Source organism: Melanerpes formicivorus, unplaced genomic scaffold (assembly GCF_026170545.1).
Source record: "Melanerpes formicivorus ecotype bairdi unplaced genomic scaffold, bMelFor1.0.p_v2 SCAF_10, whole genome shotgun sequence".
Lineage (NCBI taxonomy): Eukaryota > Metazoa > Chordata > Aves > Piciformes > Picidae > Melanerpes > Melanerpes formicivorus.
Genome location: NW_027142362.1, coordinates 9,117,207 through 9,138,624, shown reverse-complemented (window position 1 = coordinate 9,138,624; position 21,418 = coordinate 9,117,207). Strand labels below are relative to the sequence as shown.

At 47.3% G+C, this 21,418-nt stretch overlaps 1 protein-coding gene across 1 annotated transcript in view; it reads right to left on the bottom strand.

Moving 5' to 3' along the window:
- Window positions 1-21,418, bottom strand: part of IQCH (IQ motif containing H) — an 83,144-nt gene that overhangs the window by 10,284 nt on the left and 51,442 nt on the right. Inside the window, exons 16-17 of the mRNA XM_068143543.1 lie at window positions 19,092-19,378; window positions 5,142-5,309 (exon numbers count right to left, since the gene is read on the bottom strand). Coding sequence (XP_067999644.1) covers window positions 5,142-5,309; window positions 19,092-19,378 — 455 coding nt within the window. The remainder of the gene's footprint in view (window positions 1-5,141; window positions 5,310-19,091; window positions 19,379-21,418) is intronic.

Sequence of the window (21,418 nt, the reverse complement as noted above, 5' to 3'; positions counted from 1 at the left end):
CCACAGCCTCACTGGTAACTGAGTCCTGGACCCTCTGAACCCACCCTGCCCTCTGGTTACATATTCTCTTCTAGAGATGGCTCCTCTCCATAGTAGCAATTCCAAAGCAAAGCATCAGTAGGTTTTGAAGTTGGGTTCCTCCAAGCCTGAGCATGAGTGTGCATGATTTTCCCAGCAGGTTGTCAAGGGTTAGGGCTGGGCCAGCCACTGGATGAGTGACAAATGCTCTCTATGAAGCCCTTTGCCTTCCTGAAGGGAAGGGAAAGGGAATAAAGGAGAGAGACTGATGGGTTGGGAAAGAAAACTGAAACAGCTTTAATGAAAACAGTGACAACAAAATGAAACAGAGACAATAAACCAATATGGAACCCAGCCCCTGATGGCAGTGATGCCTGTGTCACCACTGATGCTGTGGGAGAAGGCCCACACTGGACTCAGCAGCAGATGGGAACTGCATTCAGGATCTGGATTCTGGAACTGGATTCAGGAACACAGATTGGGACTGAAGGCAGAAGGGACAGAATCCTCTTGGGTCAATGGCATTGAAGAAGAGGCTCTCAGCTTTATCCTGCAACATCCAGAGGATGGAATCCCTTGCTGGTCAGTTGAGGGTCACCTAAAGTATCCACTTCTCTCTGTAGGTGCCACCTCTGGTTCCTGCACCCCAACAAGGGGCACAAGCTGTGGCAGTGCCCTTGGTCTGCACCCCAACCCTTGACAGGGACTCTATCCATCAGTGTTCTCACTACTAGAAACAGCTACTGTCTGCAAGAACCTGCTCTGAACTTCAGAACATGCCTGCACTGAGCAGAGACTGAGCTGAGGAGTGACATCACAGACTAGAATCTGTTCTGGTCTAGCTCAGACCAGATCACAAGTATTTGAGGAGACAAGGCACAGTGACTCCAAGGAGCTACACAAGTGATAGCAGTGGAGTTCATGCTAAGGATAAAAATCAGTTCTGCATTGAGTTGAGGCAACCCCAGGCACAAATGCAGGCTGGGCAGTGACTGGCTGGAAAGCAGCCCTGAGGAGAGAGACTTGGGGGTGCTGGTGGACAAGAAACTCAACGTGAGCTCTCAGTGTGCACTTGCAGCCAGGAAAGCCAATCAGACCCCGGGCTGCATCAGGAGAAGTGTGGCCAGCAGGTCGAGGGAGGTGATCCTCCCCCTCTGCTCAGCTCTGGTGAGACCCCACCTGGAGTACTGTGTCCAGTTCTGGAGCCCCTGTTACAAGAAGGATATGGACATGCTGGAAGGTGTCCAGAGAAGGGCCAGGAGGATGATCAGAGGGCTGGAGCACCTCTCCTATGAGGACAGACTGAAGGAGTTGGGGCTGTTCAGTCTGCAGAAGAGAAGGCTCCGAGCTGACCTAATTGTGGCCTTCCAGTATCTGAAGGGGGCTACAAGAAGGCTGGGGAGGGACTGCTCAGGATCTCAGGTAGTGATAGGACTAGGGGGAATGGAATGAAGCTGGAGGTGGGGAGATTCAGGCTGCATGTGAGGAGGAAATTCTTCACCATGAGAGTGGTGAAACCCTGGAATGGGTTGTCCAGGGAGGTGGTTGAGGCCCCATCCCTGAAGGTGTTTAAGAGCAGGCTGGATGAGGCTCTGGCCAGGCTGATCTAGTGTGGGGTGTCCCTGCCCATGGCAGGGGGGCTGGAACTAGATGATCCTTGTGGTCCCTTCCAACCCTGACTGATTCTATGAAAACTCTTCATACAAAGGAACAGAGATGTTGACTTGAGCAGAAGGGAACAGAGATGTCCTCCTAAACCAAGGCTGTCCTCTGACGATTCATTGAGGGCAGGGATGCTGGGAGTAGGAACTGTCAGGACAAAAGAGAGGTTCGGAGAGGAGAGGTTCGGTTCGGTTCGGAGAGGAGAGGTGAGGAAAGGAGAGGTTTGGAGAGGAAAGGAGAGGTTCGGAGAGGAGAGGAGAATAGACCAGGTTGGAAGAAACCTTCAAGATCATCACGTCCAACCTATCATCCAACACCACCCAACCAACTAAACCAAGCAAATGCTGCCTTGAGCAGAAGTGAAGAGAGCAGTTCTCCTAAATCAAGGCCCTCCTCCTATGGTTGAGTCAGGGTGGGGATGCTGCGAGTCGGAGCGTGTAATTCACAGCCTCTCTCCTCAAGTGATGTTTGTTTTGACATTGACTCATGTAAGTTGACATAGCTGAAATCCTTCTGCGATACATCTCTGCCTGAAAATTAATCATGTTTATAATATTCAGAGAATTAATAACACCCATTGCTCAAGTCATTAACTTAAAAAAGGAGCTTCCAAAATCTGCTCTCTGCAGTAGGGGACCACAAATAAATGAATGCTTGATAAAATAATCCAAGCAGCAGTTTAACAAGCGTAAACTTGAATGTGGCTGCAATAACACAGAACTATTGTTTAAGGGTTGGCATCAGGTTGATGAGGTGCTTATTTCAGCTACAAAGCATGCACACACATGCATAATGAACTGCAGGATGAATTATTAATGTGTTGCTTATTTAGCCTCATCTGTCTAGAAGATAATGTATCCTAACTATAATGAGTGATTGGTTTTGTACATAATTACAGGAGCAGCAGTATCTAGGAAATTTGTTCTTTCAAAGAAGCCCTTCTAAAAATAAAGTCCTCGCGCCAAGCTCCCCCTTCTATCAAACTCAAGCCCACCAGGACGGAGAGTATATCATCAATTCAAAGGGACAGGACCATTATTAACATCATAATTTCACACAAAGTGTTTTTACTTAATCATTCATTACAGATCATGTGCTGGGGAAGCATTCGTCTCTGGGTTTGTTTGTTTCCTCCTCCGAAAGGCGGTTTCCTGCCACGGCGCCTTCTCGGGAGTTAACTCTTCAGGAGGAGATACAGCCCTCAGAAATACAGGGAGAAGCAAAAGGGAGGATGTGGTGACAGTTGATGTTCGTTCTGACACCATCTTAATTAAACAAGAAGTTGCTGTTTGATTACTTTTCATTTCTAAAATTCAGACTACTGGGACTAATCATCTCTAATTCTCTTCGACTAAAAGTGGTTGCTTGACAAGAGCAATAGATCAAGAGCTCATTAACCTCTAAATTACAGTGCCACGACTTTTGGAGTGGTGCTGCATTCCCCCTCCATGCAGGACAAGCAAGGGGTTGTGAATCTTGTGTCAAAATGGGTAAAACAGCATCTGGTTTATATCCTGATGTGTGTTATAGACACATACCTACAGTTCTTCTTCTAAGGCTCTAAAGGCCTTTCTTCCCCTCTGAGAATCACAGAATAGTTTGGGTTGGAAGGGACCTTTAAAGGTCATCTAGTCCAAGCCCCCTGCAGCCAGCAGGGAGATTGGCAACTAGAGTATCACAGTATTACCAAGGTTGGAAGAGACCTCGAGGATCATCGAGTCCAACCTGTCACCACAGACCTCATGACTAGACCATGGCACCAAGTGCCACGTCCAATCTCCTCTTGAATACCTCCAGGGATGGGGACTCCACCACCTCCCTGGGCAGCACATTCCAATGGCTAATGACTCTCTCAGTGAAGAACTTTATCCTCACCTCGAGCCTAAACTTCCCCTGGCGCAGCTTGAGACTGTGTCCCCTTGTTCTAGTGCTGGTTGCCTGGGAGAAGAGACCAATCCCCTCCCAGCTACAACCACCTTTCAGGTAGTTGTAGAGGGCAATGAGGTCACCCCTGAGCCTCCTCTTCTCCAGTCCACAGCAGGTTGCTGAGAGCCCCAAACAACCTGACCTGCAGTGAGTCCAGGGACAGGGCATCTCCCACCTCTCTGGGTAACCTGGACCAGGGTGTCACCAACTTCAGTGTAAGAAATGTCTTCTCTCTAGTCTAAATCTCCCTCTTTCAGTTAAACCATCACCCCCTGTCCTGTCACAACAGGCCCTGATAAAAGTCTGGCCCTGTCTTTCTGACAAGCCCCAGAGGGACAGTCTCAGGTTTCAGAGCCATGGGAAATCCTGCACTATAGAGGGCTCTAAGCATAACAAATCAAGTAATAAACAAGTAACCTGTTAACCATGCTTAGCCATCCTTCTGTGACTGTGTTTGTAAGGATTTCAAAGCAAAACTCAAATATCACCTTATTCAAAACCCCACCCCTATTTACAGACACAATCTCAAGAGTTTCCAGGGAGATTGAAGGTGGGATCCACAAGAAGCAAGCGCCACAGCACTCACCATTTCAGTACCTAAGCCTGAACACCCACAGAGAGCTGAGCACACGCGAGGCCACAGCATGTCACACTGAGTTAGGATGAACCTTGTCTGGCAACAGAAAAATTGAGTGAGGGGACTTCAGGGCTCTTGCTTGGTGGTGCAAAGAGGAAGTTCTCCTCCTTGAGCTTTGTAACTCTGGTCCAGAGAAAGCAAGCAGGAAGGAGTATGACTGCATATCCCTGCTTAGGGAACTCACCTTGGTTAGGGTGCTCTGAGTGTTTCTTCCTACTCAGATGACTGTGTCCATAATTAATACTGTATAATTACTACCCAGCAGTGAGATGAATTTTCTGAGAACCAATACTCAGGTTTAACTCAAATGAAAGCTGGGAGGGAACTACATGTCCAGGTCCTTTGGCAGCTGTAGCCCTGATTGCTTAATGCTCAGTTTTGTTGTGGTGGTGAGAGAAGGTCTCCCCCCACCCCACACACACAGAAACCATGGCCTAAAACAGTCACATTTGTGCACAAGGGAGAAGCTGAGTGCTCTGACTTCTGATTCCACAGCACAGCTCATGAACTGAAGGCTCAGATTCCTTCTGGATTGCTTTTGAGTTACTCCTCTAGTCAGGGCAGTGCTTTAATCTCCTTCTTTTCCTTCCAACATATAACTTGCCACCTTTTTTTACAAATTGAAAGCTACCTGAAATATTTAGAAGTTACTTGCTACCACAAATCAATGAGACTGAGTACAAAGGATGAATCACCAGGTACCCATAAGCATCCAGAACCTCTGATTTCTAACCTGATGGTATCCCATTAGCAGATGATCCTTGGGGTCCCTTCCAACCTGGCATTCTTTGAGGTTAAAATGCAAAAGGAGCAGATTCAGCTCCTCTGGAGCTGTGATCTAAGAGATTTTTGGGGAGTTTACATTAATCATTTTCTTTGTAACCAAATCACCACTTACAGTTTTTGTCTCCTCCTGCTGAATACGTTGGCTTTTCATTTTCTTTGCACCAAGAGACACTTCAAAGCGGCTGGAGCGACAATCCAGGTTTCCATCTGTCACGTACAACATGAGCTGAGTCAAGGCCAGCTGGTCACTGTAGCAAAGGTCAAGGTCTGTTGCCCATACCTAAGCAGAATGCACACAGGAACATTAAAATTCTACAGAAAAAGGAGAGAATAAGAAGGGTGAAACTCAGCAATCATAGAAATGGTTTATTTTCATGCATGTTGGGTTGCACACTTCAGGTTCCCTTTTGCTGATGCATCAACCACTTCCAGATGGGAGCTTCAAACCCAACTTTTGAGAGAAAACCAAGAGGCTGAGGACAAAAGAGGTGCCCTGTACTAGCAAGGTTATAGCAACAGTTAGAAAAAGCAGAGAGGTGAGCTCAACAGCTCTAAAGCCTGCATGACAGTAAATAGGTAATTCTCCAGATGGTAAATATCACACACGGACTTTTCAGCTGTGGAATAATTAAGGTTACACAAAGTCAGCTTAGAGCTCCAACTGGGTATTTGGAGAGAGAAAAAGGGAAGCTCCAGAAGGCAAAGGCTAAAGACTTGCAGCGTGGCTCTGCTTCCACCCACACTGTTTTGTGGTGCTAATTCAGATTTACACTCCTTTAACTACATAAGAATCAGACCATAAAGTCGTAGGGCTGCCCGTGGAACACATCCCACCTCACCCACATGAAGGGCATACTTGCAGGCAATGATGCAAGCCCCACATAAATCTCAGGAAGATTTCAAAGCATTAAATCATATAAAAGCCAGCTAGGATTTGTGAGGCCATGGATGTAGCAGAAGGAAATATCATAGAATGGTTTGGGTTGGGAGAGACGTTAAAGATCACCTAGTTGCAACCCACCCAGCCATGGGCAGGGACACCTTCCACTAAATTCAGGCTGCTGAAGGCCTCATCCAACCTGGTCTTGAACATCTCCAGGAAGGGGTATCCATGACCTTCCTGAGCAATCTGTTCATGTGTCTCCCCACCCTCACTGTAAAGAATTTCTTCAGTCTCCTCTCTTCCAGTCCAAACCCCCTCTTCCTATCACTACAAGCCCTTGTAAAAAGTCCCTCCCTATGCTCTCCTGTAGCCCTCCTTCAGGTACTGGAAGGCAGCTCTAAGGTCTCCCTGTCACATTCTCCAGGCTGAACAGCCCAAACTCTCTCAGCCTGTCCCCATAGGAGAGGTGTTCCATGTCCGTGATCACTGTCAGTTTCCTCCTCTGGGTCCGGCTCCAACAGTTCCATGTCCAGAACCGGACAGTACTCCAGGTGGGGTCTCACCAGAGCAGAGCACAGGGCCAGAATCCCCTCCCTGCCCTGCTGGCCACACTTCTTTTGATGCAGCCCAGCCCATGGTTGCCCTCTGGGCTGCAAGTGCCTGTTGCCAGCCAGTGCTGAGTTTTTCATCAACTGGCACCCCCAAGTCCTTCTCCTTGAAACTGCTCTCAAGCAGTCACGGATTTCTTCTGCCAGGCTCCTCCACCCCAACAACCTGTGCTTTCCCCACTTAAAAAACGCTTGTGCCTGCTACACCGATGAGAAATGTTAAGGCACGCAAATATCTGTCCTAGAGTGGACCCCTGTAAAACAAATCTAGCAGTGAATGACTTGAATAAGCCTTTGAATGGTAAATGGCATCATTAGAAGCATATTAAGGGGTCAGGCAGTCAAGGCCTCTTGGTAAACTGGAGTTAATTTCTGAATCATATGCACACAGTAATGCCCTTTTTATAATGGTGAATAAATCACAGCAGTAACAGTTGTTAATATCTAACTGCCAAGGATCTGTTGCTGTATTAAATATCCTATTTGTCAACTTAAACATTTCCTGCTGCATGGGATAAAATGCAAATCAGGTGCTAATGGCTGCCTTTCCTTAGTAATAGGGGAACATTCCCCAATTAGAATACTTAATTTCCTTCAATAATTTATACTTTACCATCACTCCTGCAAGACAGGGAAGGAACTTTCCTATCGATTTGTACTTTTCCAGCATGTGCTGCCCTTCCCAATGAGCTAAACAGTAATTAGCAACTGCAGAAGTGGTAAACCAATTTCCAGAAACATCTCCAAGCACTGTGGAACAGTCAATGTGTCTTGGACCTTGTTGGAGACGGATTTTTAGGTCCTCAGTTACGGCTTTGCCCCCTGAAAGGAGACGGCAGGGCTATGCGGGGGGAGTGGGGACTACGGAAAGCTGGGGATATCCAAGGACTGCTCTTTAGCTCAGGCAATGTGAACTCATAGTATCATAGTATCAGTCAAGGTTGGAAAGGACCGCAAGGATCATCTAGTTCCAACCCCCCTGCCATGGGCAGGGACACCCCACACTAGATCAGGCTGGCCAGAGCCTCATCCAGCCTGCTCTTAAACACCTCCAGGGATGGCGCCCCAACCACCTCCCTGGACAACCCATTCCAGTGCTTCACCACTCTCATGGTGAAGAACCTGCTCCTCACATCCAGCCTGAATCTCCCCACCTCCAGCTTCATTCCATTCCCCCTAGTCCTATCACTACCTCACTGCTCTTCCTCCACACCCTAACACTGCTTCACACAGCTGCATTGCTTCAACCTTACTGTCTACACCAGAACTATTCAGAAGCTTTGTTGATGCACAGAGGAGCAGGAAGCAAATTTGACTGAAGGTGGACCATAATCAGCTATGATAGAATCATAGAATCAACAAGGTTGGAAAAGACCTCAAAGATCATCAAATTCAACCTTTCACCCAAGACCTCATGACTACTACAAGTTTAGAATAAACCATTAAACCTTTATTTAGAATAAACCAAACCAGGTTGGAAGAGACCTTCAAGATCATTGCATCCAACCCATCAACCAATCCAACCCACCCAAACAGCTAACCCATGGCACCAAGCACCCCATCAAGTCTCCTCCTGAACACCTCCAGTGATGGTGACTCCACCACCTCCCCAGGCAGCCCATTCCAATGGGCAATCACTCTTTCTGTATAGAACTTCTTCCTAACATCCAACCTGAACCTTCCCTGGCGCAGCCTGAGACTCTGTCCTCTTTTTCTGCTGCTGGCTGCCTGGGAGAAGAGACCATCATCTGCCTGTCTACAACTTCCCTTCAGGGAGTTGTAGAGAGTGATAAGGTCACCCGAATCTCCTCTTCTCCAGGCTGAGCAACCCCAGCTCCCTCAGTTTTTCCTCACATCTAATCCTCTCTTGAACACCTAAGATGCCCCCAGCCCTGGAAAGGTTCAAGGTCTGGTGGGATTGGTCTCTGAGTGACCTGTTCTAGTTAAAGATGTCCTTGCTCACTGTAGGAGTGGGGTTGGACTAGATTATCTTGAAGGTCCCTTCCAATATAAACCATTCCATGATGGTGGTATTGGGTCAATGGTTGAATTTGATGGCCTTAGAGGTCTCTTCTGACCAAAACAATTCTATGATTCTATAAAATGACTGAGATGAAAAAAATGTAAGCATGCAAGCAAAGATATACCTGCACCTGCAGCACACATGGGTAAGAACAAGGGCTGTATTCTGGGCCAGGGGATGGCTCCAGCCTCATTTCTGCCCATGGAAGGGGACAGAACTCAAAGAAGAGGAGAAAAAGCTTTTAGCAGGGCAAGTTTTGTGTTGGAAATCATAAGACTAAATACTAGTTTAAGGAGTTTCTGCTAGTCTGTTCATCACCTAGTTGCTCCTAACATGGTTTCTTCATCTCAGACTGACAAGCTCATATGACTGTCTACAAGATTACAGGCTCAGATCATAGAATCATTTTGACTGGAAGAGATCTTGAAGATCATCAAGTCCAACCATTAACCCAGCACTGCTAGGTCTTCACTAAAGCATGTCCCTCAGCACCCCAGGGATGGGGACTCCACCACTGCCCTGGACAGCCTGTTTCAGATGTGACAACCCTTTTGGGGAAGAAATGTTTCCTAATATACAACCTAACCCTCCCCTGCTGCAACTTGAGGTAATTTCTTCTTGTCCTATTGCCAGAATTGACTAACAGCCCCACCATACAATGAGGGAAGGTGTCCATTCTCCCCCCTGCCTGTTACTCTTGCATGAAGGAGAGCTCCTACTGTCTACACCTACTTAAGCTTCAGTCACAGTTATGTTCTCCATAGGTAAAATCATTGTATTTTTTGCAAATATAGGATGTTGATCTCCAGAAGCATAAGGAGGAAGGGAAATATGGCTGGAAGCCACCTGTCCACCTCCTTTCATTCTGGGCCTGAGGCTGAACCACCCCTACTGCAAGTTAAAGCAGCCAAATGGTCATTACAATGTGCCAGCTGGGATCACCCCCAAGGATTCTTTTCCTGGCTCAGGATTATCAGAGAACTCTACACTGTGGCCGTGTCCCTTTCTGTCCTGGATGTGTCCCAGAACATCCCTAATGTGGGGAGATAGGAAGAAGGATTAGCTGGCAGAAGATTCCAGTTTTATCCTAGCAGGGGATTCCCTTTGGCCATGGAAATCCAGAAATGCCCTTTAAATCTGCCACAGAAACAGGAAAGACACAGGGTCTGGGAATGGGACTGACTTTATCTTCATGGATAATGTCCTCCCACTTCATTAGTTCAAGTACAGGCCAGGTCATTAGTAACTAGCTGACTGAATTCTCTGATTCAATGATTTCTAAGGCCCATTCTGGGTCCTCAAGGTCACAAGTGCTCTCTGCAAAATTACAGTGACCAATAACAAACAGCAGGTTTAGTAGTTTTGAGCAAGGATGGAAGTTCAGCAGGCCTGAGGCTGGCGGATGGAGACCTCTGAGGACAACAGCAATGCAGCTGCTTACAGTGGAAGCAGGCAGTGGACATCTGTGAACTGACTTTATCACTCTGTTGTTCTTGCAGTCTATCAAGAAAACATCACCCAAACCAAACAAAAACATTTCTTAGAAACATCAACCCAACTCCACCTTTGTGGCACACAATCTCCCAAACGTTCTAACAGCTCCACAGAGCTCCAAAGCACAGGCAGAACAAACATCAGACCTGCTTCATAGCTTGGGCTCTTCTCTAAGCAGGCTATAAAGTTCATGGGATCACACAGGCTCACAGGATGTTGCAGGTTGGAAGGGACCTCTGGATAGCATTAAGTTCAACCCCCCCCTGCCAGAGCAGGAACACAGGAATGCATCCAGATGGGTCTTGAAAGTCTCCAGAGAAGGAGACTCCACAACCTCTCTGGGAAGCCTGTTCCAGTGCTCTGTGACCATTACTATTAGAATAAACCAAACCAGGTTGGAAGAGACCTTCAAGATCATCGTGTCCAACCCATCAACCAATCCAACCCACCCAAACAGCTAACCCATGGCACCAAGCACCCCATCAAGTCTCCTTCTGAACACCTTCAATGACGGCGACTCCACCACCTCCCCGGGCAACCCATTCCATAGCGCAATCACTCTTTCTGTATAGAACTTCTTCCTAACATCCAACCTGAACCTCCCCTGGCGCAGCCTGAGACTGTGTCCTCTTGTTCTGGTACTGGCTGCCTGGGAGAAGAGACCATCATCAGCCTGTCTACAACCTCCCTTCAGGTAGTTGTAGAGAGTGATAAGGTCACCCCTGAGTCTCCTCTTCTCCAGGCTAAGCAGCCCCAGCTCCCTCAGCCTCTCCTCATAGGGCTGTGTTCCAAACCCCTCACCAACTTTGTTGCTCTTCTCTGGACTTGTTCCAGCAAGTCAACATCCTTCCTAAACTGAGGGGCCCAGAACTGGACACAGTACTCGAGGTGTGGCCTAACCAGTGCAGTGAACAATGAAGAAGTTCCTTCTCATGTTGAGGTGGAGCCTCCTGTGCTGCAGTTTATATCCACTGCCCCTTGTCCTGTCACAGGGTGCAGCTGAACAAAGCCTGTCCCTCCTTCTTGACACCCAGACCTCAGACATTTATAAACATTTATTAAATCCCCTCTCAGTCTTCTCCAGACTAAAACCCCCAGGGCTCTCAGCCTTTCTTCATAAGGCAGTGCTCCAGTCCCTTCATCATCCCCATAGCCCTCTGTTGGACTCTCTCAAGTAGATCCCTGTCCCTCTTGAACTGGGGAGCCCCAAACTGGATGCAATATTCCAGGTTCATTGAGTTCCAGCTCTTTAGTAACATCTAGTGGATTGCAACAGGTTATCACTTGAGGTAATATCAAATGGGTGTCAAACCCCTTGAAAAATCTGAGCTGTGGTGTTTTGGGGGTTGTTATTATTATTATTATTATTTTATGAATCTATTTCCATAGTCTATAGAGCAACATTTGTGGAGGTCAGGCAGTTAATAACCAGATGAATTATCATTTCCTCCAGAAAATCAGGAGCTGTTAGAAGAAGGCCTGTGCAGAGGTCAAGTTTAAGTAAACTTAAAGGATAAAACAACCAGAGAGATGAACAAACATTGAGTACTGGAGTCCATCCTCAGTTAGTGAGGGTTTACAGCAAGGGGACACTTGCAGCTGTAGGTTTTTACAATCTGAGTGTTGCATCCTGACAGGATTGTGTGGCACAGCAGCATGGTGGAAGGAGCTTTCACCTGAGGTTTGGGGACTTTCAGGACTAATGGTCAGAAACTAAACTGGAACAGAGCTCACTTGTGAAGCCCAGAACTGACATTAGCCTTTCAAATAATAAATGAAAGTTGAAAGACAATCAGACCTAGGGGTTTATGATGAGTTATGGTTTAAGAACAAAATAATAAACCAGTGGCAGTAGTGAAGATTTGAGATAGTCTTCAGAATGATTTTAGATTAAGTTGAGCAAAACACAGATTAGGACTCTCCAGAATCCCACCACTGGTAAAAAAAAATCCCAGCTACAAATACATCCTGCAAGAGGAATACGATGAAGCTGTGAACTGCTCCCTTTCACACAGGCTGCCAAGTGCTGCCAGAGATGCTCTCCTTCAGCGTGTGCAGCTTAAGAGCTTGATGGTAAAGACCTCTCCAGTGAGTAGTCACAAGTGTAGTGGAATTCTTTACAACTGCCATAAAAACGCTTCAGCCTGAAAACATAAACTTGAGAAAGGACAGAAACATAAATTCTTAAGGAGTTACTAAATTACAGCTTTTCACTCCCCTGTTTCATCTGCATCCAGTATTGACGTGGATGTTACTGTTGAGAGAGCACACCTGCTCTTTTTTAAAGAAGTGGTCGAAGGAGACAGTAAAAATGTCAATTAGTAAAATATTAGTGCAGCTCGGGCACTGGAAAAAGACCTTCCTTTATGACTTTAAAAATTCGCAGTGGAATTGATAATTTCGGCAGCGATCGCCCACAGGATCTTATTGAGCTGCCATCTCGTGGCGGCTGCTGGGATGGACTGCTGCTGGCCTCAAAACTTAGCTGAGGGCCCTAGACCTGGCCCTATCCTCTGAGCTGCTGAATGTAAGATTGGAAGATGGTTAATGGCAGCATTGAGGCTCTTGTTTGGAAATAACACAGAGAAAATGCTACATTCTGTCTGGGTTGGCTGGGAATGCTGAAGAATCACAGGATTGCTTTGGTTGGAAAAGATCATCCAACCAGTCCAACCAGTCTCTAACTCTACCAAGGCTGGTGCTAAACCATGTCCCTCAGCACCACATCTCTGCCTCTTTGAAACACCTCCAGGGATGGGGATTCAATCACCTCTCTGGACTGAGAACCCTTTCAGTGAAGAAGTTTCTCCTAATATTGGCCTGAACCGGTGCAACTTGAGGCCATTTCCTCTCATCCTATCGCTTGTGTCTTGGGAGAAGAGACCAACTCCCACCTGGCTCCAACCTCCTTTAAGGGAGCTGTGGGGAGCCTAAAGGATTCCCCTCAGCCTCCTTTTCTCCAAAGAGCAGAATTCTACAGGAGAGCAGAATGGATGTCACCAAAAGCATCCCTGAAAGCATTAATGGAATTGTAACACCAGAGCTGATCGCTGGGTTTCAGAGACACCTGTACTCTGCTCCTCCTCACCCAGACCTGCCCGCATGGCTGAGGCCATCCTCCTCAGGGGCTTTTTAAGCTACTGGACTGTAATGAAGGAAGAATACCTACCTAAACTTCCAGCTCTATAATTCTCCTTTTCTCCTGTGCCCAAAATGAACAATTTAATCCATTCTTCTCTGACTGCTGCCACAAATGGTGTGGGGCTGTGGAAGCTATCAGACAGACGAAAAAGGTAACTTATGACCCCGCTTCTCCAAATTATCTGCCCAGAGACCTATGGATGTAAGTAAGTTTATGCATTGAAGCAGTCCCATTCAATTAAATGGACTTACTTAGGTAGAGCTCCTTGACAGGTTGGGATCTGAGCTGCATTCAGTCAATACTGTGCAAGACTGCACTTGGAAGGGGCCAAGACCTTGCTCTTCAAGATCAGCCTTCCCTAGAGCGGGAATCAGAAGCGGTTCTGCCCAAGTTATGCACCAAATTCTTCTCCTCCACTTTTCCCCCTAAGACACTGAAAACAGCATGTCTCCATCTCCCTTTCCCTCGGGAACAGACCACAGATGCTTAGAACGGAGATGGAAATAGATTCCTGAGGCAAACAGAGAATTGTGTCAGGTCCTAGCTTTCTCTGGCCCTGCTGGGATGCTCAGAGCCGATGCCTAATCCCATGGGTACCTTCACCGTGCTCAGCCCCACACCGTGCTCCAGTTTAATCATAATTTAAACAAGAGCTGCAGGCAGATGGAGGATGATACAACCCTTGGGTGTCTCTGAACTACCTCCTGGAAACAGAAATAGTTGCAAAGAGGCCAGCTAGGACTGCACACGTCCTGTGAGGACAAGGGAAAGGGAGCTGGGAGAGACCAGGGTACCAAGCAGAAACACATGGAAAGCCCAAGAGGAAATATGAGACAGTGCACCTCATATCTGAAAGGTTACAGCATGAAGACCGCATCCTTCTTGTCACCTTTCGGTCAGTGTAGACCACAAGAACTGCCAGAGAATAAAGATGCTGCTCTGTGACAGTCACAAAGCTCTCTAGTGACCCAAATAGGAGTAGATGATCTTTAAGGTTCCTTCCAACTCAAACCATTCCGTGATTTCTGCTTTCACTCTGGCTTCCTGCTGACCTGGGTGTTTGACAGACACACATTGCTCCTCCATCCATCAGGCTGAGTCTCTTTGCTACTTGTGCTCCAAAGGAACAGAGCAATGTGACAACAGCATGATGAAGGAAAATACACACAAACAGCAGTGATATGAACAAGTATAAACAATGGCTCATTGTCCATGGCAGAATTCACTTTATGCTTATGACAGCATATGTTGGTGCCCAGCAGGTGGAGGGAGGAGATTCTGCCTCTTTGCTCCCCTCTGCTGAGACCCCACCCACAGTGCTGGGGTCAGCTCTGGAGTCCTCAGCACAGCAGAGACATGGACCTGTTGGAGCCGGGCCAGAGGCAGACACAGCAAGGATGGGAGGGCTGGAAGCCCTCTGCTGTGAGGCCAGGATGAGAGAGTTGGGGTTGCTCAGTCTGGAGAAGAGAAGGCTCCAGGAAGACATTCTGGTGGCCTTTCAGGACTTAAGAGGGGCTGAGGAGAAAGCTGGGAACAGACTTCTGAGCTGGGCTTATTGTGACATGACAAAGGCTGATGTTTTAAACTAAAAGAGGGAGATTCAGACTGGAGAGAAAGGAGAAATGTCTGACACTGAGGGTGCTGAGACACTGGCCCAGCTTGCCCAGAGAGATGCCTCATCCCTGGACCCATTCCAGGTCAGGTTGTCTGGGACTCTGAGCAACCTACTGTAGTTGCAGATGTCCCTGCTATTTGGAGCAGGGTTGGACTAGATGTGTCCTTAAAGAAGGTCTTCCAATCCAAACCATTCCATGATTCTATGACAGATGGATTTCTACAGGCTTTCAGATGAAGATCTGGGAACTTGAAGGCCTGGCATTGGCTTCCTCTGCTCTGGAGTCCCCTTCCCAGGGGTGCCCAGGGGAAGAACCTGTGAGAGTGGGGCTGCAAAGGCAGAAATAAATTTGCACTTATTTGCCCCTTCATATTTCTTAAAGGGTTTGTATTTATGTAACATTGTGAATGTTGCAGGGGGCTGTAAGGATGGAAATACTCAGGCTGCCTTGGTAACAGATGTTCAATTAGAATAAGCCTTTATTAGAATAAACCAAACCAGGTTGGAAGAGACCTTCAAGATCATCGTGTCCAACCCATCAACCAATCCAACCCACCCAAGCAGCTAACCCATGGCACCAAGTACCCCATCAAGTCTCCTCCTGAACACCTCCAATGATACTTTTAATTCTGAGGTTCACTGAAAATATCATCTATCAGTTGATACTGTCTGTCAAAGAGAACTTTGAAGGAACACCCAAATATCCTGGACTTGCAGGAGAGGCATCTGAGCCTTTCAGCTACTGCACTGAAGTCAGCACAACTGGTATGAGTGAGAAATGTCCTGAGAATCTACCAGGGTTACTTGTTTGCTAAAAAATATGGTGCTTTCAGGAGTACAATCTTTTGTGTAATCTCTCTCTCCCAAGACAGATGGCATCATTAATTGCCTCCACATCTAGCTAGATGTAAAAACCTGGCCTTAAATAATGTTAAAGTTGTGCTACATGCTGACAGAGGAAATATGAAGGCAAAATCAATTGGAAATGAGGGAAGAAAACCAAGAGGCAACAGACAGCACTGAGAGGCCAGAAGGCACCCTGAGTGATTTAGTGTGGCCTTGCTCATGCCAGGAAATGTCACCAACTTTGGGTGAACTGCTGGCTTGGGTGAAGCAATTGGCAGAACTCCCACTGCCTACAGTGGGTGACCATGTCATCCCTTAATCTTTTTAAAGCAACTTCACGTGGAAGTTGTCCAGTATGGCTTATCCACAGATCTAATCACAATGGCTCTGTAAATACACCTTGGGAGCCCAGGGGAAGGGGGATCTGTATTTCAAAGCTGACATGGTACCAATTCTCTGGGTCACTACAGCCACCCTACAGTGGTATCAGGAACCAAAAGTCTGACTGCAAGCCTTCTCTGAGCTTAAAATGGAATATAATTATCACAGGACTGCCAAAGAGCCAGCTTTTGCCAGAAGACACCATATGCTGGCTCTTTGGGTTGAAATACAAGCCCTGTGCTCAGAGCCTTTCTGTCACACCATACAAGCTGTGATTTCCAGACACCAAAGAGAAACAAACACCCACATGGATTTGAGTGCTTACAGCCACAGCATCCACTGAAAGTCACAGAATCCCAGCATGGGACCCCTGGAGATCATCCAGTCTAACCTCCCTGCTAAAGCAGGGGCACCCACAGCAGGCTGCCCAGCATCACAGTGGCCAGGTGGGTTTGGAAGCTCTCCAGAGAAGGAGCCTCCACAACCTCCCTGGGCAGCCTGCTCCAGGCTCTGGCACCCTCACAGCAAAGAAGTTTCTTCTCATCATCAGATAGAACCTCCTGGGTCCTTCAGCACCACATTCACCTGTCTTTTAACCTCTTCATGGCTTGTGCCTCCACCACCTCCCTGGGCAGCCTGTTCCAGTGCTTTTCTGTGAAGAAAATCTTCCTAATACCCAACCTGAACCTTGCTTGGCACAACTTGAGGCCATTCCCTTTTGTCCTGTCACTTATTACATGTGAAAAGAAACCAATCTCCACTTCACTCCAACCTCCTTTCAGGGAGTTGTAGAGGGCCTCCTCTTCTGAAGACTAAATGACCTCCAGCTCTTTAGTCTTCAAACCCACAGCCACTACCAGAGCACTGAAGGCTCAGGCCACCCCTCCTCTGCATCTCTGCCACCCATCATAGGTGGCAGCAGCAGACTCTGGAGTCCACCCTCCTCTGCTGTCTTAATTTATTATCCTGCTTTTTCCATTGTCAACAGTTCGGAGACAGCTGACTCTGAAATTTTGCTGTTGGTTTGTAAACTCTGGCAGGGAGGATGAGGGCCACTTGAGTGGTTCTGGTGTTACCTTTTACAGAGCCCATCACTCATCTCTACATGAAAGACTCTCTTGGGGAGGATTCCATGAGAAAACATTTATTTAGTCCCTTCCGTTCTGCTCAGTTATAGACTCACAGAATAGAGTGAGAGAATGGCTTTGGGTGGGAAGGGACCTTTAAAGGTCAGCTAGTCCAATCCCACTACTGAGCAGGGACATGTGCAACTACAGCAGGTTGCTCAGAGCCCCATCCCATTTTTGCATGGGGGTGAGATTGCATCTCTCTTTCTTGGAGGGAATTCTCCTCTTAGATATTCTGAAAGCCACATGGAGCGCACAAGTGGTTTGCATGAGGAGATACCACAGGCAGATGATAATAATAATAATAAACAACAACCAGGTTGGAAGAGACCTTCAAGATCATCGTGTCCAACCTATCAACCAATCCAACCCACCTAAACAACTAACCCATGGCACCAAGCACCCCATCAAGTCTCCTCCTGAACACCTCCAATGATGGTGACTCCACCACCTCCCCAGGCAGCCCATTCCAATGGGCAATCACTCTCTCTGTGTAGAACTTCTTCCTAACATCCAACCTAATCCTGCCCTGGCACAGCCTGAGACTGTGTCCTCTTGTTCTGGTACTGGCTGCCTGGGAGAAGAGACCAACATCCACCTGTCTACAACTTCCCTTCAGGTAGTTGTGGACAGCAAGAAGGTCTCCCCTGAGTCTCTTCCTCTCCAGGCTAAGTAACCCCAGCTCCCTCAGTCTCTCCTCATAGGGCTTGTGTTCCAAGCCCCTCACCAACTTTGATGCCCTTCTCTGGACACCTTCCAGCAAGTCAACATCCTTCCTAAAGTGAGGGGCCCAGAACTGGACACAGTACTCGAGGTGTGGCCTAACCAGTGCTGAGTACAGGGGCAGAATGACCTCCCTGCTCCTGCTGGCCACACTGTTCCTGATGCAGGCCAGGATGCCATTGGCCCTCTTGGCTGCCTGGGCACACTGCAGGCTCATGTTCAGCCTACCATCAACCAGTACCCCCAGGTACAGCTAAGGGCCAGAAACTCCAGGGCTGGAGATATAACTGGACTGCTTTCCATTACCTCTCTCTCTCCTTAAATTAGCCATTACAATGTAAAGCAAATTGTTCATCACCACCACCCTATTAGCTGTAAGACACTGTCAGTATCCCCTCTTCCTTAGATCTCCCCTCAAACCTCAGATCTACATTCTTACAGACACTCAAAAGAGTCCAATAATCCCTGCAATTATTTTCACAGAGCAAAATACAAGAGATTCAGAGCATCCTGAAAATAATTTCATCTAAACATCTCAGCCATAAGACCATCAGCTCTAATTACCAGCTTAATGCAGAATGCACTTATTTTAGAGGAGGGGGGGAAAAAGTCATTAGAAGGAATTAGAATATTATTTTCTTCTGACTCAGTTTTGAAAGCAGCCCTACAGGCTTTGCTGGGTTGTTACCAACAAAGGTTCCTCAGGTCCACTGGGCAGACCAGGTCTAAATTTGATGTTATTGTTACAATAACAATGTGCTTTACCTCCCTGCACAGCTCAGAAATAAACTGTTCAAAAGGGCAAAGCTTTCCCCCAAGATAAGCTGGAATCAAGAGCAGACAGTTCTTGATCTCAGGAGGACAGTGTGAAGTGAGTTACCTGAGAGGGGCCTACAAGAAAGCCAGGAAGGGACTTTTTACAGGGGCTTGTAGTGATAGGATGAGGGGCAGTGTCTTTGAGCTGGAAGAGGGGAGATTGAGACTGGCTTTTAGGAAGAAATTCATTACAGTAAGGGTAGTGAGGCAATGGAACAGGCTGCCCAGGGAGGTTGTGGATACCCCCTCCATGAAGGTGTTCAAAACTGGCTTGGATGAGGCCTTGAGCAGCCTGGTGTAGAGGGAGGTGTCTCTGCTCATGGCAGGGGTGTTGGAACTGGATGATCTTTAAGGTCCCTTCCAACTCAAACCATTCTACAAATCCATGAATCTGCCCCACTCACCTGCTGCTCTGTCCTTCGTGGATGGATGAAAGTCACAAAATCAACGGAGAAGTAGCCAAGCACTCCTTTGGATTTACAGGTTTCTCCAATTTTGAAGCAGAGTGAATTAAGAACTGTTGGATCAACAGAACACTGTGGAATGGTAGTGCCAGATGATCTCAAAGGCCCTTCAGCATGTAGCTGATCTCCAGATGACACCATCTTTATCTCGCCTGTTGGCTCTATCAGCATATCCACTGTCAGGTTTGTGATGTTCTTGGAGGGTGGGAAGGCTTCTATCACACCACCTGGTAAGAATGAATTAGCTGTTAAACTGGTGATCAAATACACACATGATGCTCTTCAGAGTGCACAGAATGAGACCCTCCAGCTCCTGTTGTGCTCAGACATCGCAGGGAGGACTGCTAAGGAGACACAGCAAGTAAATAAACATAATGTGAGCAGCAGAGCTAGAACCCATGAATCTCTTAGAAAAGAAAGAAGTTATTTCATCTGTTAGAGCACTGCAGAGATCAAACAGTGGCTTTTGAGCTGCAGATGCCTTGCAAGCAGATGCCTTGCAAGCAGTTCCAAACTGGATATATTACATATCTGACAGGAGAAATAATGCTCTTGAGTAGTATGAATGAATTCCAGTGATGGGCAAGGAAGCTGGTGAAGGGTCTAAGCACAAATCTTGTGAGGGGCAGCTAAGGGAGCTGGGGTTGTTCTGGAGAAAAGCAGGCTGAGGGGAGATCTTCTGCCTTGCTAAAACTCCCTGAAAGGAGGATGGAGCCAGGTGGGGGTCAGTCTCTTCTCCCATGTAAGAAGCAAAAGGACAAGAGGAAATGGCCTCAAGCTGCACCAGGTGAGGTTTACATTGGATGTTATGAAAAATTTCCTCTCCTTGAGGGTTGTTAAGGCCTGGCCCAGGTTGCCAGGACCATGGTGGTGTCCCCATTCCTTGGGGTGTTTAAAAGCTGGTGGAGATGTGGTGCTGAAGGACACTGTTCAGTGGTGACCTGGCAGTATTGGGTTAATCAATGGACTCGATGATCTTAAAGGTCTCTTCCAACCAAAACAATTCTGTGATTCTAATCCCAGGCTCTCCTATAGCCCAGCTGAACACCAGGCCCAGAACATCAGTAAAATGCAATGTTGGGACCTTGAGGGAGTGCTATCTCCTGCTGTGAACTTATCTTGGAGATACCCATTAGATAAGCAACCTGCCTTTTGGAGTTCATCCACATGAGGAACTCTGTATGTAGAAGGGAAGAGCTGAAGATGACAACTTCTAACATAAAAAAACCTGCCAGGCATCCTGGATATGCCTCTGCAGTGCATATAATGCCCTAAGTCATTTAGTTAGGATAAACTAATATGTCCTTAAACCTGGTTTTATGTTAACTGGCATTATTTTTAAAACCCATAAAGCTTTGAGTCACCTTTGCCTCTTCCAGAGATACAGGAATGTCTGGAACATAAATATCTGTTGTATGCCACAAAAATGATGGCAGGGCAGAACCACTGTGCACATTTACTACCCAACCACAAACTCTTTTCTGTCCAAAATTTGGTACAGAAACACAGGTTGTTAACCCTTGTGCAAAGCCCCCTCACAGATACGCTGGTTTGCAGTGATTAGACAAAGGTTTTCTCTGCTCTGCCTCTTCTGGGCAAGCATGGGCTCACATCTGAGCTCTCGGCCAGCTGGGTACTGGCCAGCTTTGATCCAAAGGTGCCATGACAAGAATTAATGCAGGAAGCCCTGCTGAGGACAGCACCATGCAAACAGAACTATCCAGCTCTCAGATTGGAACTTGTTCATCTTCCTTTGGTTGGAGGGCAAGAAAGAGCGTGGCAACGGTCTAATGAGTCTGTGCCAACATGCCGTAAGGGACAATGTGGCATTGCATTACTGGTCCTCAGGGGCAACCTGCCTGGAAGGCAAAAGCTGGGAAGAAAGCTCGGCTCCTCTCCAAGCTGTGAAGGTTATGAGCACAACTGACCTCATGCAATGTACTTATGTAGCATCCACAGCTCACATACAGCTCCCCCACTGGTCCTATGGGTGGGAAAAACAAGTCTGGCAGATGTTAGCTCACCAACACCTACTAAAGGTGCAATATTCTCACATTTACCCACAGGCAAACTCACACACACAATCACACAGAATACGTCGGGTTGGAAGGGACTCTTGAAGGTCATCTTGTCCAACCCCCCTGCAGTCAGCAGGAACATCTCCAACTAGATCAGGCTGCACAGGGCTCCATTAAGTTTGACCTTGACTGTCTCCAGGGATGGAGCCTCAACCTTATCCCTGGGCAGTATTGCACCACCCTCACTGT